General features: G+C 33.6%; 1 protein-coding gene across 25 annotated transcripts in view; it reads right to left on the reverse strand.

Moving 5' to 3' along the window:
- Positions 1–1250: 1250 nt before the first annotated feature.
- LOC128172558 (uncharacterized) overlaps positions 1251–17876 on the reverse strand; it is a 73136-nt gene continuing 56510 nt past the window's right edge. For 13 of the 25 annotated variants that reach the window (XM_052838328.1, XM_052838314.1, XM_052838315.1 and 10 more), the window contains 9 exons: positions 17443–17505; positions 16832–16970; positions 15698–15846; positions 13837–13863; positions 13187–13207; positions 10288–10556; positions 7368–7437; positions 6872–6982; positions 1251–5325 (listed from right to left, as the gene is read on the reverse strand). In XM_052838328.1, the coding sequence (XP_052694288.1) occupies positions 5266–5325; positions 6872–6982; positions 7368–7437; positions 10288–10556; positions 13187–13207; positions 13837–13863; positions 15698–15846; positions 16832–16970; positions 17443–17505 (909 nt within the window). In that variant the 3' untranslated portion in view covers positions 1251–5265. Of the gene's footprint in view, positions 5326–6823; positions 6983–7367; positions 7438–9505; positions 9527–10287; positions 10557–13186; positions 13208–13836; positions 13864–15697; positions 15847–16831; positions 16971–17442; positions 17506–17876 lie in introns of those variants that run through there. The other 12 variants (XM_052838318.1, XM_052838339.1, XM_052838321.1 and 9 more) reach the window with 11 other exon arrangements.

Below are 17876 nucleotides of genomic sequence, written 5' to 3' on the forward strand. Positions count from 1 at the left end.
GGTGTCAAAGAGTCATTTAACAACAGCAACACGGTGAAATTTCCATCGGTGGTCTGTTCGGCCTCATCTAACCACGCCAGTATGGCCTTGACTGCCCCCATTTTGTCTAGCTTCTCTGGTTCGCGAACAACTTTGTTGTCTTTCAGAATTCCTTGCAGGGTTTCTGTAGATGCCTGGTACAACTTGGCCAGGACCTCAAACTCCATCTCCTGCTTCTCTCCCATGGCTATGGATATATTATCCCGGACGAGCCCCCAAATGTAACAATTGCCACTTTACCTGGAAAGAAGAGTGAAGATAGAAATAGATTCGTTTATTTGGTTGGGTACCAGATACTGACTTCTAATGTAAACAGTACTTACATAAGAGTAACTACGGTAATTCACAACTCAACATTTAAGTATCCTGTGGCTTATAAGGGTAAATACGGTAATTTCCCAAAAATCATTTCTACAGCATTTTAGGTATGTAACAATCTCATGAACATGAATGAATATATAAAGAATGTTATTATCTATTTGACAGATAAGTAATAAGTCTAAATTCCAGTTGAAAATGATAAAAACACCAAAAATACCAATGGCGGGAACATGCGCCGCACATGTGCTTGGCCAAACCCAATAACATCCCAATTAAACAATATTATTGTGTGATACCACAAAAGATGAATATAAACATTATACGCTGGATCTTAGATATACTTCTGCAACATTACAAATACATTACAAGTCTCAAAATATGTAATAATTACCTGGAAAGAAGAGTGAAGATAGAAATAGATTCGTTTATTTGGTTGGGTACCAGATACTGACTTCTAATGTAAAAGAGTTCCAATAACAGAGGACCAGTCAAAGCGTAACCATAAATTGGAGTTACCTCTCTTTGCTTGTACATAAAAAATGGTACCCCCCTTATCCTATACTAACACTATATTCACAATCCATCCGTCAATCCTGAATCAATGAACACTACATAAACAGAAAAATGTGGTACATGCACAATTTTTTGCGAAAATGACTAAGCTCAACAGCTGGTATTTTTTTTCATAGTTATCAGAAATCTAGATCCTAGCGATATGCACACCTCTGATATATGTAAAACAGCATCTTTCTATCTTGAAAACTGTAGGAGAGTTTTATCCGTACAATAAGAGTATCTTTTTGGCAGCCGCCCGCCTGCCTGGCAGCCATTTTCATCATTTCAATAACCGGATATTTTTCCTTTGGAAAACCCGGTTAAAAAGACAAGACTTTATTGACGTTGGTCATTTATTCCATGTAAAGACATGTATGATATAATTTACATAACGGGGCCACAGGTGACCCAAAAAAACTACAATGTACATAAATGGCAAAACACTAATACTTCGAAAAAACTTCCGGTTCATTGCAATGTGGGAAGTCAATGCATGACGGGAAAATAGAACATGACTATTTCGATGTCAAGTTGGCATTTTAATGCCCTTTTTTCGTGTTTCTACCAGTTAGAGAGTAAACAGTTCATACTACAATGAATCCCACATATCAATGCTAAGTCGCTAACATAAAGTACTGAATAAAAAGAACAGATTTGAGCAAAAATTAGACATTGCACGGCGCACTGTGGCTAAAATAGAGAAAAAATACCTTATTTTACTCCTTCCAAAAACCAAAAATTAAAAAGAAACAAAATTGTTCCATGATTGACCAAATGCGGTGGATACGAATCCTAAAGAGTTTTCTAATGAAAAAAACCAGTCAGTATTTAATCTGACATTTTAGAGTCCATAAGACAAGAAATATAACTCGCACAAAAGATAAGTAGCCCTCTACCACGTGACAAAAACAACCAATCGATGATCAATACTGACCACAATGACAGAATACTACAACAGATTTTTTTTAAAAAGAGTAAACAAGTACGAAAAACAAAGCTAGTGAAAAAACAGTTTGCATAATTTATATATATTTTAAAATACATAAACATACTTATCTATGAGACGCATTTCTCTTACGAAAAGGACGTGTAGAAAAAGGTGATTTAAAACCAAGCTATTTTTACTTTCAGAAATCTTTCACTCGATTTCCAAATGTAAACAATAACAAAGTGTCACTTGATTGACAAATTGCATGAGTGATCTGTAAGCAGTCCCTAGTTAATATACTATATCCTCTGAGCGTTTTATTTTACAGAGATTGTCAACTAACAAGAAAGAACAAATAGAGAGCTACCCTGTTAACGATTAAAATCAACAATGTTAAACCTAATATTCCATAGTACCGCTACACACGACCAAAATTTATTAACAAAGAACTTTCAAAATGCAATTGTATCTTTAGAAGAGGCCTAGACGGCCATGCCCAAGTTTAAACTATATCAATTTCCTTCAGAAGATTAGCTTTGTAAAACGTTAAGGAAACATTTCTAAAAGTAAAATACTAGTAATTGGATATTCATCGACCCAAAAATAATTTATAGTTTTAAAATCATAGGTACATTTTTAGCTAGATCTGATGGGTAATCTGTTGAATATTGAGCCTTCCTACGGGAAAGTACAAATTTCTATCTCTAAAGGTTCGATGAAAACTGAAAAACCATTAACCATTGCAGCAGAAGGTTGAGTATCGATTTACAGACAAAAGCAATCACTACTAGTAGATATTTGATCTCTGAAGCTAAGTTTGATCCTCCTATGTTTTGTTTTGTTATTTTTCGTGATGATATTTCATACCCTGTGTCATCGTAATTTTGTTCTATACGCTACATTATGATTATGCTACAAGTATTTCTAGCCCTGTTTGTAAAGTTTAATTCGATTGGTCAACCAAACGCGTCGCATTTCACACGAATCATTTGATTGACCGCTCAACTCGTATGTTCAATTTGATTGGTCAATCACAATATCCTCAATGATTATTCACTGGATTTCGTAGTAACACAATAATATGAGACAGACAATCAAGATGTAAGCAAATATATAAAATCAATAATAAGCATAAGTTTGTAACAAGTGATCGTATTGGTCTATACATCCATTGATACACACATGTAGTACAGTAAATACACTTTCACGCCACATTCACCAGCAAACCTACAGCACTAATACCAAATCAACAATAGTTATATAAACAGTTGCATATTTGTTGACATTTTGCGAACGATGAATATCATTTTGATAAAAACCTATCCTACTTGAGACTATTTTACAATAAATAAATAAAAACATAAATAATTGATCAATTTCTACTCTCCAGATTTAAATTCAATAACGTGTACTAAATGATATTCGTGTTCTGTGAATGCAAAACTTTTCGGATGACGCAAGAATCGCATAACGTCAGTATAAAAGTGACCAATCATCTGGAAGGGATTTTTTAGTGTCATGGAGTATGTAGGAACATTTTCATAGAGGAAAAAATGGAATGTTTTATTATCTGTACAACATCGTTGGAGAGTGAAACCTTTGAATGAGGTGAATTAGAAAGAAAATGAACCATTCAAAATAAGAAGGGAAAAAAGACATTTCTAGTGCAAAAGTGCTTATCGAATTTTTGTTGCATATTAGCCTAAGGTGTGACAAGTGAATCTAATGACCGACTCTTTAACTCATCTAAAAACACAACCTTGTTTTATCATCTAACAAGTGCGATGGTGCATTTTAGCAGTGTTTTTATATTGCTTTAAAAAAAGGGTAACGGTGCCTTCGCATTACTTTTCAGAGTAGACAAAATCACTACTGGTTTACATGTGTATTACCCCTGAAAAAGTTTACCGAAGCCTTCTTTATACGATTTTAAAAACTCCAAATAAACAAAACATTACAAAGAGATCTGCCGTTTTGAACACTTCATTAAATCCCATAAAAAAGTGCAGAAAATTTCGAACTGGAGTGATTAAAAAATAACACTATTACGTTTTAGCAAAGAATCATCATCATTCCTATTTCTTTTTAAAATTGAAGTAAGTAAAATGAAAAAAAAACTGTGAATCTCAAAAACTGAAAATTCTACATGTCCTGTTTGTTTAATATCTGTGAGTTTGTGCTTCTATAAATCCATCTTGTCATCCGATATGTTAGAACAGTGGACGGATAACCTTGGGAAATCTATTCCGATATAGCGCACTATCGATATAGCGCCGTATCGATATTTCGCTTCATGCTTCCTGTTGCCGAAAGCTGTCTGCTTACACACCCTAATACCAGATTACTTCCCCATCACAGTAAATAATTATTTCATTTTTTTTAATCTTTTTTTTCAAAACTGACCTTTTTGATAAATATTTAAATGCTAATGTTCATGCATCTCTTGCTCTTCCTTTAAAATTAGTGTTTCCTACAAAATTGCAAGGCTATTTTAATTAAATACAAATGTTAATGTAAATTTCGCTCAAGACATACATTATTTTTGAACAGTTGTAAAACCAGTTGCTTCTTTCAAAATATTTAAACAGCAAAATACAAAAGAAACAAATTGCTTATTCAGGATAGCAAATCTAGGAATCGTACATTCATGATTTGTCAACAAACGTCTCGAATTATCTTGGACAAAAAATAAATAAATCTTAAAAGTCCCTGGGAAACATTTGTCATACCTATCAAATAACACACGCTTTTCATCACAGCAAAAATGAAGAACAAAAAAAATCGTATATACCAAATCACAATGATTTTGTAGGCATCAAAAGTCGATGACGTCACAATGGAGTGCACTATTTCATTTCCTTTGCAAAATAATTGATATTCATATTAGATTCTCAACAATTATTCGAACGTGATAAAAATTCACACAGTTTCTGAGATCTTCTAGGTCTCTTTGCTTGAACTCTAAAGACCTTCTTATTTGCATATCACTTAGTGACGACAATGTCAGGTGACTTCATCAACCAATCAAAATCTTTCATATACATGTAATGTATGCATGACTTATATAATATCAAATACACGATAAACATTAAGTAACATGGATTATCTACAATGAGAATCAATCAACATATTGTATACAGATATATATGTATAATATCTTATAGAATAACAATGTCTTCACCACAAAAACCAAAAAAGTCCTCCTTATTCAAATATATAATATATCATATAAATAAATTTAAAAGTAACACTCGCTAGCGATATGAGACCATAAGTTTTATTAATAGCAATCACTCAAAAGGATGAAACAAAAAAGCTTCACTGATGATTATTTTTATCCAATCACAGCGAGCCTCCTCGACAGATGCAGACAACAGGAAGGGGGAAAAGCCGTTCCTATGGAAACACAACCTTTTGAATATTTATGAGAAAATCGTTGTGGTGCTTACTGGGGATAGACCAGAGGTTTCTTCCTTCTTTCCCTGCAAAATAAAAATAATTCAAAAGATTAATTTCAATTAAATACGTATAAATCATAAATGACTTTTGGGAAACCGTTATAAATAATGTAAAATAGTTCTAAGTTGTAAAAGTCAACAACAAAACTTTTAATTTGTGGGTTTTTTTTAATTTTTTTATTTAACTTTTATTTTAACTATTTGTAAATAATAAGTAAAAGTGCTTCAAATAAATGATTTATTGCCTAAGATAACAATGTTCAATATTTGTTGAGCAAATTCTTTCATTTAATCATTTTTTTTTTTATTAAATATCGCATTAAAGAAGGAAATTCTCCATAAAGAAATATTTGAACATTTCTGATGATCCAGTGCTTGCAGTGAAGTGAGTATATAAGCTTAGATAAGAAACTGAACATCTACATGCGTCCTTAACTGTCAATAGTCAGGGGGCATGTTTTAAGTTCAAACAATGAAAATTTCGCACTTAAAATTATATTTTTTAAAAGGTAAAAAGGTTAAAGTTTTTAAAAATTCTGAAAAGCAACTTTTATTCGTGTGCGAGAAATTTGTACGGGGTTTGTAAAAGCCTCATTGTCGTAAATATTTCTCGCAGCGTACCAGCATTTGCCATATAGTTGTAAAAAAATAAAAACAGGTGTGGATAAGGCTTGAAAATTAATCACCCCGAAGCAGTTTATCTCAGGTAAATCTTGAAATAAAGTTGTCGTGAAAAATAACATAGTATTATCCAAATGTACGTTTTGAAAAGCAAAACTGCTGGAAACAATAGAGAAACTAAGAGATTAAACGTAGCTACGTAAACGTTTCTTTCTTAAAAATGAACATAGTCTTTGTCCTTTGTTGTTGATTCAGGAAATCAATTTTAAAAATATACTCTATTGTTAAATTTAATTTCAAATTGATTGTTCGATTCAAGAACACAAAAAGATACCACGAAAATGTCTGATGATGGCTTTCAAGGCCATATGTTAGGTCAACAAACGTGCCCTTTATTTGAGCCTTACGCACGTTTGAGTATTACTCACCGTAAAGTCATGCAGATTATATCACTCCTACAAATCACCACACAAGAGAAGGAAGTTTCCATTATTTAATTGATGTTAATTTCAAAACATCCAATAACTACTACCCCTCCCTAAATCTGATTCTGTTTGTTTCATTTGTTCCTTTTTTGTAATTTGATTTCTTTTAATTTTTACATTTTTAAATCTTGGAACGAGTAACAATCATATCCTACTGAAATCTCACAGGCATAAAACATAATTCTTTTTATTAGAAGGATAATTTCCTGTCTTAAAATATTAACGTTATATTATAATATTACAGGAAATAATCTATATATTACTATTATAAAAAGATATTTTTTTAACCTCGGATCCCTTTGGTAAAAATCGAAATGCATTAAAAACACGAGTTCCTTCCCTTGTCTGGCAGATGGTGCAACAAGCGGTGAAAATATGCTATGGCTGAATACAGGAAAATACGTAATGAACCTTACTTGCATAAAGTTGGTTGGTTGTAGCGGGTAACATTAAATTCCACTCACCACCTCTCCCATCTTATTTTTAGCATACTCGATGCGGATTCCGCCTCGATCTGAGGAAAGAAGGACGAAGCCCTGAAGTCGCCCCATGGCCTCCGACGCTTGTCTCACATCCTGTCAATCAATCCCATCATGCAACGTTAGATGAAGCTTTTTTCAAACAGTTATTGACGAGATATTAAATTTTCCTTTTCAAAAAATTACTTACACAAATTGTAGATTTGACATAAAATTTTGTTTCCCATAAGTGTTTTTAAAAATTCTACACAGTTTTAGGAAAACCAAAAATTCAATTTGAATATTCTTATAAAAATTAAATTTGTAAAGCCTCCGGCTGATTTCAAAGACAACATAAATATAGTTGACGCTTATCGAATTGCGCAAGATTGTGATAAGAATCAAACACATTGGGTTTTTGGTCTAATTTCGAGAGACAGTTTGTTCATCCATAGATGGGCGTGTCCCATGTACATGTGTCATATTGACACGAAGCACTCACCTGAAACTCTACAAATGCTACGGGTGATCCTCCTTTGTTATGCATTCTTAGCCGGCTGAAACCCTGGAAACTAAAAACAGAAAGCAGACATGTTGTTTAACAAAATTGCTGATAAGTTGAACATTCATTGACAAGTGCTTTTAACACTCAAAAGTTGAAGCAATGTTCAAATTTACTCTTTTGTCATTGAATCACAGAAAACTATATTTGCAGAAAATTGACACCGGAAGTAAATGTTGTATGATTTGTCATATAGAAAGTCTTCCTTCAAGTAGTACGAGTTTTAGAAAAATGAATAAGCATATTTTCATTGCTAACATTGTTCTGATTTTTTTAATGTATGTCAAATTTGACACAGAAAAAATTAATACGCCAAAAGTAGTTCAGAAGATATAGGTGAATGGATCGCCAACCCTGGGACAGTGTCATAAGATAGAACTGCAAGGGGGCGTGTCGTGATCACAACGAGGCTGCATGCAAACTAGAAAATGGCGGCGATCGAAAAAAGCAAATTTAAACTGGGGTTTAATGTAACAGTTTGTGTTTTTCTTTGGTTTTTGTGTTGACACGATTGTGAGATATCCTACATTGTAAGTGTTGAAATACATGTTTACATTCATACACAACGATAACTGACCAAAATACTTATTTTAACAATTTAAATGCTGTACAACTGTTGACTGATAAGTGCAAGTGTATTTTGAAAATAATAAAGATAACAAATCAAGCTTTTTGCACAGATATTTTCAGTGGACAGCGTGAAAGTTCAAAATCTAATAAAACATTTTACTTTATAGTAAACTTTCGTGTTTCACCCCTTCCTTAAAGGAGTTGTTCTCTCCTCACTATCTATACGTGGCTTGACATCTACTGACACATAGTCTATGTCGTGTGGTATATAGTGTTGTGTTGCTCAATTCTGCATTGGCTTTGTGATGAAAGCGAAGAACACTATATGACAATAGTATTCCGTACAATTGCAAACTACCCCTTGCTGTATTTGCTAAACCTTTTAGGGTGTGATCATATTAGTGCCTAAACAGCTTGACCAAGGAAACAAAAATAGATTATATATTGCACGTGACACCAACACTTGATGGATATAATAAAGTAGTGACCAAAAATTGGTATAGTACGTTGCAAAGCTCTATACATTGTATGAATATATACGTAAACAAGAGGAGAACAGACAAGTTGGTTAAAAAACTGAACATGTTAAAAAAGTATATCATGAAAATAACCTCATTCCATTCACGATGCATGGGGAATAACTCATTGTGGTCTAAATAGAACAAGGGAGGTAATTTGTGATTCTTTCAGAGGAGAGTAATAAAAAATGGTATTAACCTTGCAACTCTGTTCTGAAATATGGACTTCAGTTGATATTATCAGCAAGGATAACAAAGGAAAAGCACCAAGGCTCTCTGTTGTTTTGTTTTCCATCTTGATAACGCAACTGAAAGGGTTTGTCTCTTGGTGAATTTTCAATATTAAATACCCAAGAGACATTTCAATCTAATACAGCAGCATCCATCTTTTACGAGGTCAGTTCTTCAAAAGACGATTGGCTTTCATGTTTAGTGTTAACCCCTTTGAGTCATCGTATGTGCATATGTTCTGCATGTATATTTGACCTCGGTAAAGAGTTCTGCTGCTTCAGAATGTCAAGGTCATTTGCAAGTTCCGGTGAGCTGATCTCAATCGATGAATTTAAAGAAAGAGACAAATTCCAAAATAAATTAAATTTTACAAGAATAAATATTATATAATAGATTGTTCATGTTCCATTAAGTGAACAAATATTTCTAATACTTATTTTTTCCAACCAAAAAAAAAAAAAAATCTTTATCGCCATTCTGAAAATTGAGATTAGCAAGAGGATTCATTGCAGATTTTGCAAAAAAAAAAGTAAACCAGCCAGAAATCAATAATAATATTATTATTATATAATAGCCTTGGTGGTTTTTTGACAGACAAAAGAGTGAATGGTCTCTGTATTCCTTCCAAGCGCTGAGTGCGTCAAATATAGCTACGGTGTAATCAGTGTCTACCAAACTCTTGTTGTGAACTATAAATGATGGTAAAGATGTCAAACGTTCGTGTGATCTATAAAATGGAGATTAAACTGGTCCGCTTACCTTCATGACTTAACGTTATATCTACAATAACATTTTAACGTTTCACTTTCACTGACATGATACATATCAATGACATCAAATTAAGAGAAAATACTGAGTATTTTTTGTATCAAGTTAGCATGGTAATAGACGGGGTGGGGTGTTCTATAAAAGAAATATATGTAGTCCAAGACAGGGTAACATTTTATTATTAAGAGGACAAGACCATAAGTAGATTTATGTTTCCGTTTGTCGTTTTACACGAACACGGAACTAAAGTGTTATAGTAGAATTATAATCATACAAAATCCTATATCAATCCATGCAATCGAAAACGAATCATCCAAACATTTTGCAGATGCAATCACGTCTTGTGGTGCATTATGGAAAATTTGTTTTAATTCTGAAAAGGTGACCGACAGATTTAAAAATAATAAGACTTAGTTTCCATTCAATCACTTTTTTTTATGTTTTCCATACACATAACTCCTTTTTTATGAATACGTGTATTATGAGTCCTCACCTACCTTCTCCGAAAAAGTCAAGTAATGCATCAAAAATGGTTCAATCTGCTCTCTGCTGTTAACCAAAGACCACAGACATAGTCTCTGCTGATACAGAATTATCTTGCCCCAAAATATCATGATTTAATCACGATCCCCTCTGCTGTGAACAGGAGAGCAAACACACCCACCTGTTGAACAAGCCCTCTTGCTCGAGTTCACACCCACCTGTTGAACAAGCCCTCTTGCTCCAGTTCTTCGGAGAAGTGTGTAATAACAAGAGACAGATCACACACTTACCTGTTGAACAAGTCTTTAAGCTCCTGCTCGGAGGAGAACTGTCCCAAATTGGCCACAAACAGGGTGGAGCAGGGCGAGTTACTGGTGTGGGCCGCCATGGACACCCCCGGGCTCTGGGAGGACGTCTGCTGGACCTGTAGCGTGCCGGCGCCCGCCGTGCTGACGCTCGTGCTCAGGGGGCTCGTAAGAATGGGCGTGGCCGCTATAGGGGGGTGTGGCAGGGCGGCCGACACAGCCTGGGGGGAGGCTACCATGGTGGGGTGGTGAATCTGTGGAATGGACAAACCCATGACGTCACAAAGCCGTGACGTCACTGTCACGGGTCTCCCCCAGCATACGGGTGTGGTCTTCGCAATTTTTTTCTATTTCCCAGACACTGACTAGCCGCAGGCTACTCTTCCTAAACCCCCAACCCTGCCTTTGTTATTAATAACATTAACAAATGGATTCAAGGTAGTGCCTCGCAAATGGAACGATATGCGGTTTATATACACATCCTTTAATAGACAGATCCAGTCTCGACAATTTAAGACGTTAGATCACCTGATACTATTAAAATATACATATGATCACTCTTGTTGGATAGAACCACCAATGAAAACTATCAGTCCATAACCTGGTCTGATTTTTTGTGAAGAGGAAGAAGAGCTTTCTTGCACACCCATCATTCATTGCTTGTTCGTAACATTCCCTGCATTTCATCGCCACCTACCTGCTACTTTCGACTTTAATACTGCTTGAACCTGCTGGGTTTACTTAAATTATGCTTGATTTCTACTTGACTTCTTCTTAAACATGTTCAAATGACATAAATCTAAATTTCTACTTGAATTCTGCTTGAACCTTCTCGATCATCTAAAAATAATGCTTATATCTTTACTTGAATTTTGCTTAAATCTACTTGGTCAGCTTACTCTTTGCTAATTTCTTATTTTCTTATGTTGGTATTCTGTTTACAAAATTACAGAATACATAGAGTCCAGTGCAAAGTTTGTTAGTAGCAACGTTTGCTTTCTACAACTTGTATATTAAGTCCTTTCCTGAATAGTTAACATTTGAATGAAGTGTCCTTTTGTGCATGGGATTCTTTGGAAAAAACACTTATACACTGTACAAAGAAAAAAAGGGGTTCACATAAATTTTGCTGTAGTGACTACTCAAAAATACAAGGGATACTTTGGTTTCGTTTTTCTTTTTCTATATTAAAATCAATTGCATTGAAAGAAGATAGAAAAAGTGCCACACAGATAAAAAGCACATCTAAATATATGTCACAACTGGTAAATCTACTACCACTCAGAAGGGTTGAAATGTATCGGACGATAATCTACTAAGATGAGAATAGACCGCACTTTTTGAAATTTGAAAACCCACAATTTTGAGATACTATTTTTCTTTATGATTTCATTGAGAATTTTCATATTAAAATTCACTTTGAAAAGACAACCAAAATGAGCAGAGCATTAAAAAAAATGCATGATGAATTTTTTTCCATTTATTTTTTAGATTGAAGTTTTTTGCTCCCAACCCATTGCCAAAAGATTAATAAGTGAAATATGCATAAAAAAACCCCTGAAATCTTGTATAAAAAAAAAAAAAAAAAAAAAAAAAGTCCAGAAAAAATTATAAAAAAATAAATAAATAAATGAAGCGGCAGAGCTATACGTTTTGTTTTAGTGATTGTTAGCAATGAATGAGAGTGGTGCCAAAAGCCCTCCTTGCATGCGACCCCGGCTAGGTGTGTGTCTGAGGTTTGCTGGGAAAGACGCCGTACTTTGTGCTCTATACAGAGAAAATTCGGGTGCTGAAAAAGACATAGGCAGTTTTCTATCAGTGCAGAATCTCTACATCACAGCTTTATAATGGGGTTTAGGTTTTGTTTCTATATCGTTGCTTTGTGTACTCAGTATCGATGCTGTCAAATCAAAAACGTATCAGCAATGCTGATTTAATTGTGGCGTTTGTAAATTATCATGATCTTTTACATATCTAACATAGTCAGGCATTAATCAAACGGCATGGTTAAATTTGAGTAAAAGATCACGCAACTTTGCCTATGTCCATCAAAATATTTTGCTTAAACATTACATTTTGCCCACAGATTTCAATTATGCTCTAAAATAAAAAGTGTAGGGGTATGAAATTTTAACTTCTTAATGCATGGTATAATAAGTACATTCTCCCATTATTTGACAAGAAATTGGAATTCATCCTCAACCATTATTAAGAACAATGGTTTGTTTTGTTTTGTTTTATTTTCTCATATACTGGTGTACATTGCAGAAGACTGTGATGCCGAGAACTCCATGAAAATAAAATATAACATGTCATGCATATAACGAAGCTTCTACATAAACACGTGAGGATGAACGATATTACTAATTAAAATTGGCTTTTATATTAGTGAACCCTCTGAAAGGAACACTGTCCTTCACTCAATTATCTCCCTTTGACAATGTGGTTCAACAAGAAAATTGGTTGGACACCGTTTGAAAACAGGGCATTTTCAAAACACAAATATGGTTGTAGTTAACTTGTCATTTTTTTTCTTTTCAGGTAGGTGCTTGTTCTGCAATGGTTAGATTGTAGAAGAAAAAAAGCTTAGACCAAAAACACATGCGTAATTTGATCATGCCATATTCTGAAATCACACATTTGACAAGTCTCTTTCGTAAGACATTTCAGTGAGAGCAAGAACCATGAGTGTGCCAGCTATAAGGGTTTTTTGGATTAATGTGCGGGTTTCAGAGAAATAATTACCAAGCCAACAAATTTGCTTTTCCTATTAATTCAGAAAACCCACCCCCATACAAACTCAATCAAGCCTATAAAACTGATCGAGTTTAACTTAAGTTTCACTTATGTTTTCTCCTGAAAACTAATAAAATGTTTTTATTACCTGCAGATGAGGAATCCATTCCTATAACAATATAGATTAAAAGTTTTCTGTTAAATAATGTCTCATGTGAATTTTGTAAAACAAAATAAGTATTTTGTCCTTTAAGTCTCAAGATTCAAGTTACAGTCTTAAGAATTTTCAAGTTACAGTATGCAGGAGAGAAGGTGTGCTGTAACTATAAGAGTGTAACTAGTTGTGCATTCAGTTGCTGCCGTGCTGTAACAGTTTGGAATCCATGTCTGGTTTTTAATCTTACATGAACCATTTAGGTAATTTTCAAATTTTGCAAGCTTTTGTCTCAAAGTTAAAACATTCATTAGCATTGTTTGTGACGTGATGACCTTATTAATGTAGAAACTCTGAAAATGCGTAATTACTACATGTATTTTTGCTTTCTATTTTTTTCTCCCAAGACCCTTGTGCAAAACAAATGTGCACATGATTTTATTACAGCCCTAACAAGCAGATGCAGTATGGCAAAGATATGGAGGTAATTGCATGTATATTGAAGAGGGGCAGTATTTATTTTTTTTTTTTTGCTAATAGGTACTCTTTTTGAAGGAAGAAGGAAGAGCATATTTGTTGCCTTGGTAACTGGTTGATTGCGTGCCTGGTAAGTGTAAGAAAATAATGGTATTTTTTTCTCATACCTGAGGAAGGGTGTGAAATGTCCATTCCTAGAATTTTACAAAGAGGACAAAGGTCAAAAACAAGGTCAAAAGGTTAAAACATAACTGAATAAGATTACCTAGTACATAGCAAGACACAAAGACTCTAGCTTTTTGTTGTAGAAGATAGGGGTGTTCTGTTTTCATATATTTTTCATTTTCTTTTCCAAATTTTTTTTTCAGTAGTGCCATACAGTCTTATTTCTTCTTTTTTTTTTTGGTATATAAATTAACTATAGAGGAAAATAGAAAACCCACACACATTAAGATCAAGAAATCAATTTGGAGGGAAGGTAACAAATATCATTAGTGGATGAACTTGTTAATATAACTACACTGGTATGCAACAGGGAGAGTCTCTAAGTCTGCATCTCTTATATGTAATCAATTCAACAAACACTTTATTTACTCAACAGCCAAAATAAATAAATTTTTAGATCAAAATTTTGCTTTTTATTTTTTCAATCAAATTCCAAGGTCTTTAAATTTATTAAATATTAGTTGGAGATAGCTGTTGAGTAAAAATCACATTTTATCAAAATTTCATAAAATATTCAACATTTAAGAGGGCCTTTTAATTTATAGCTATCACTTTATACAGATGCCCTCTTCTTATACCAATTACAACACCGTGCAAAACAACATTCAACAGGAAACAACAGGAAGATAGATTTTTCTCCCACAATTCCTCTAGTCAAAGATACCTAGAAAAGGGGTGGTTTCAAAACCATATGGAATTTGAAGGACTATTTTTTTTACTTAATTGCACAACAGAAAGATACCACATCATAATTTACAACATAAGCCCCCTCCCCCCCCCCCCCCCTTACCATTTTTATGTGCAATTGTTACATCTATATATCAGGAGGGGGTAGGGGAGTTGCATTTATTATTTTTTAAAGAAGAAAATCAATAATCATTTTGAGTTTATGTATGCTGATTAGGGACTTTTTGTCACATTAATGAAAATTCATACGCAAATTATTGACGGATACCCCTTTCTCCCATGGCATGTAGCTAAATCTTCCTAGTCACTTAATCTCTATCCTTCTGTGTGCTTGTTGTTTTATCTCTTGTCACACTGAACATAATGTTTAATATATTGTTTTGGTATTTTATGATGTTAACTAGCTTATCTAGGGATAATAATATAATGAATATTACAACATAATGCACCCATGTGGTTATATCTATGTTATTTTATTGTTGTCTTTGTTTTATTTTGTTTATTTTTTTCTCTTTGATGTTTAACAGACATGGTCCAATTATGTGAAGGTGTACAAAAACTAAATGCCTAGTATTTCCCATACTATAAAATGAAAATAAGGTAGTTGCTGTTTCAATAGTTCTTTTTAAAAATACTGACTAAAATATAGATAAAATTTGTTGCAAAATTCGTTGTCATTTTTGTAAATTATATATTAGCTAGTGCTCTCTACATATATGCATTGGTAATGCATGTACATATAATTAGTCAGTGAAATTAATCTTTAAACTCAATTTAATGCTTATTTACTACCCTACTCTGTTCAATAACAAACAAACACACATTCTAAGAATAGTAGTGAAAATTTTAGTGAAAGTGTGAACTTTTTATACCCAAGTGAAACCATCAAACCCCCAAAAACACAGTGGTTGCTATGCAACACTCTCATGTAATGAACAAGTTACCATGGTGATAGTGTTGCTATGCAACAATCCCATGTGAAATAACAAGTTGCCATGGTGATTGTGGTTGATATGCAACACTTCCACACAAGTTACCACAGTGACTGCTGTTGTGTTCCTTTTAACAAGTGTTTTGCACATGTGCGGTAATAGGTATAATAAAATGACGACTAACCCGTACCGGGACTTGAGCCAGAGCTGGGTGCTGTATGAGAGCGTGGTGGTGGAGGGCGGCTGTTGGTGCGGCTAATTCTGGGTACGCCGCAAGGGGATGTGGTGCCCATGTCTCTGTGGCTCCTGGGAAAAAGGCTGCACTAAGTTCCTCTGAAAGGCAAAGGGAGATAATCCACACGTGTGCATGAAAACAAAGCATTGTGTTTTTTATGGTTGTTACTATGCTGGTTATATATTCATAAACCAAGAATCCACCATAATGTAATGTAATGCTTTGCAATGACCTACTTCCCTTCATATTTTTTACATAAAAAGAGAAATTGTGTTAATGTGATAAATATATTAAATTGCTCTGCAACAGACTTACATTAAATACAAGTACTCTGATTCAAGTAAAAGCTTAAATTTGTGTGCTGTCTCTTTTGCTCTTGATTTCATTATTAGTCTGATTCACACTTTACTCCAACCACCAGAAAAACAAATTCCAAAGAAAAAAGACACCTCCATAACCAAAATATTGTTTAGTGGCCTGAAGATTGCTGGTGCTCAAAATTAATCTCCCTTGGCATTTCTAACATCCAAATACAAGATACTTCTTGAACTGAACTTTATGCTTTTAAATACTTCAATAATCTTTTAATTTATATTCTGCACATTTTCCTTTATAGTTACAAAAGCATAATAATGTTTCAACACTAGCTTAATCTTAACAAATAGTGAAAATATTGGAGAAAGATTTGCGACTGATTCATTTGTGTAAATCTTAAATTATTGCAGGTCCCAATTTGGTGTGCTATTTTTTTCTTTTTATCTCTTGCTGGAAAAGTCATATAATTCATGATACATCTCCTCAAAGTAAACATTGTTTGTCTTTTTGGTGTGATATAAGGATACTGAATGTGATGTAATGAAATATTGCACTGTGATATCTGATATGTGATCAATGATTGGTTGAATATCTCATCTGTGATATCTGTGATTGGTTGATTTTAATGTATGTGAAATCAGATGTGATTGGTTGTTGGTTTTTCTGATCAGTGATTGGTTGGTTTAAAGGATGTGATGTAAACCTTTGCCCTGTGATTGGCTGATTTCAGAATGTGACATGGAACCTGCAATGTGATTGGCTACTTACGCCCTGTGATTGGGTGGATAAGTGTTGGGTGGGTGGCAGCCGGTTGTGGACTTTGCTGTTTAGGTTTGGTGACTTTTGTATTGCTTTTTGCAAACTCCAACCTTAATGTCTGTGGCAAGTCAGGGTCAAATCTTACTCCCTGTAAAACATCACACAAAAATCTAATTCAAAAATACATTTTCTACATTGCAAACTCATTGTATTCAATGCTTAACTATTACTAACAGTAGTAAATACTTGTATTGCATAAAAAAAAGTCAATTTCAAAAGTTTATATTCTTTTTATTGATCCTTGCGCTTCATTAAAATATAACTTGAAGCTTTTAATATGTGTTTCACTACTAAACAAATACACCTAAATATATATATTTTGCATTAGAGTTATCTTTCTTTCAATTCAGAATAAAAATTTTCTTCCACATTGAAATATATGATTAATGCTGGGATATTTTCCTTCATAATTTTTTTTCCAATTAAAGAGGCAAGAGACTAATTCAAACTTAATTAACATGGAACTAAATCAGAGGAAAATGGTTTACCTTTCCAGGTTGAAAACTTACACACTTACCTGTAAATCTTAAAAAATCATTAAAAAAAAATTAATAAATTACCTGTAAATCTTGTTTGGCAGCCTCAGCGGCACTCCTAGAACTAAAGGTCACGAACCCTACCGGCTGTAAGCACAAAGATGATTGGTCAGTCTGAATCATCACAGAATCATCAGAACTTTAAGTCACAGAAATTCAGTTCATTCTTTACATGTATAATCAAATATCTCTTCATTAATATTGAAATAGAAAAATTGTTAGTATGAAATTCTTCTCTGCAAATGATTAAGTGCTGTTTGTATAATAGCAAATAAGAAAATAATTATATCACTGAATCAAAAATAAATTGTCTTGACTGTAATTGTAATGTTTAATTAAAATCAGTGTAAAATTCTGAATATTTCTTTACAGTAATAGTTAAATGATCAATAAAAAAGTAAGGAGAGAGAGAGAGAGAGAGAGAGAGAGAGAGAGAGAGAGAGAGAGAGAGAGAGAGA

The sequence above is a fragment of the Crassostrea angulata genome, chromosome 2 (assembly GCF_025612915.1).
Source record: "Crassostrea angulata isolate pt1a10 chromosome 2, ASM2561291v2, whole genome shotgun sequence".
Classification (NCBI taxonomy): Eukaryota; Metazoa; Mollusca; class Bivalvia; order Ostreida; family Ostreidae; genus Magallana; species Magallana angulata.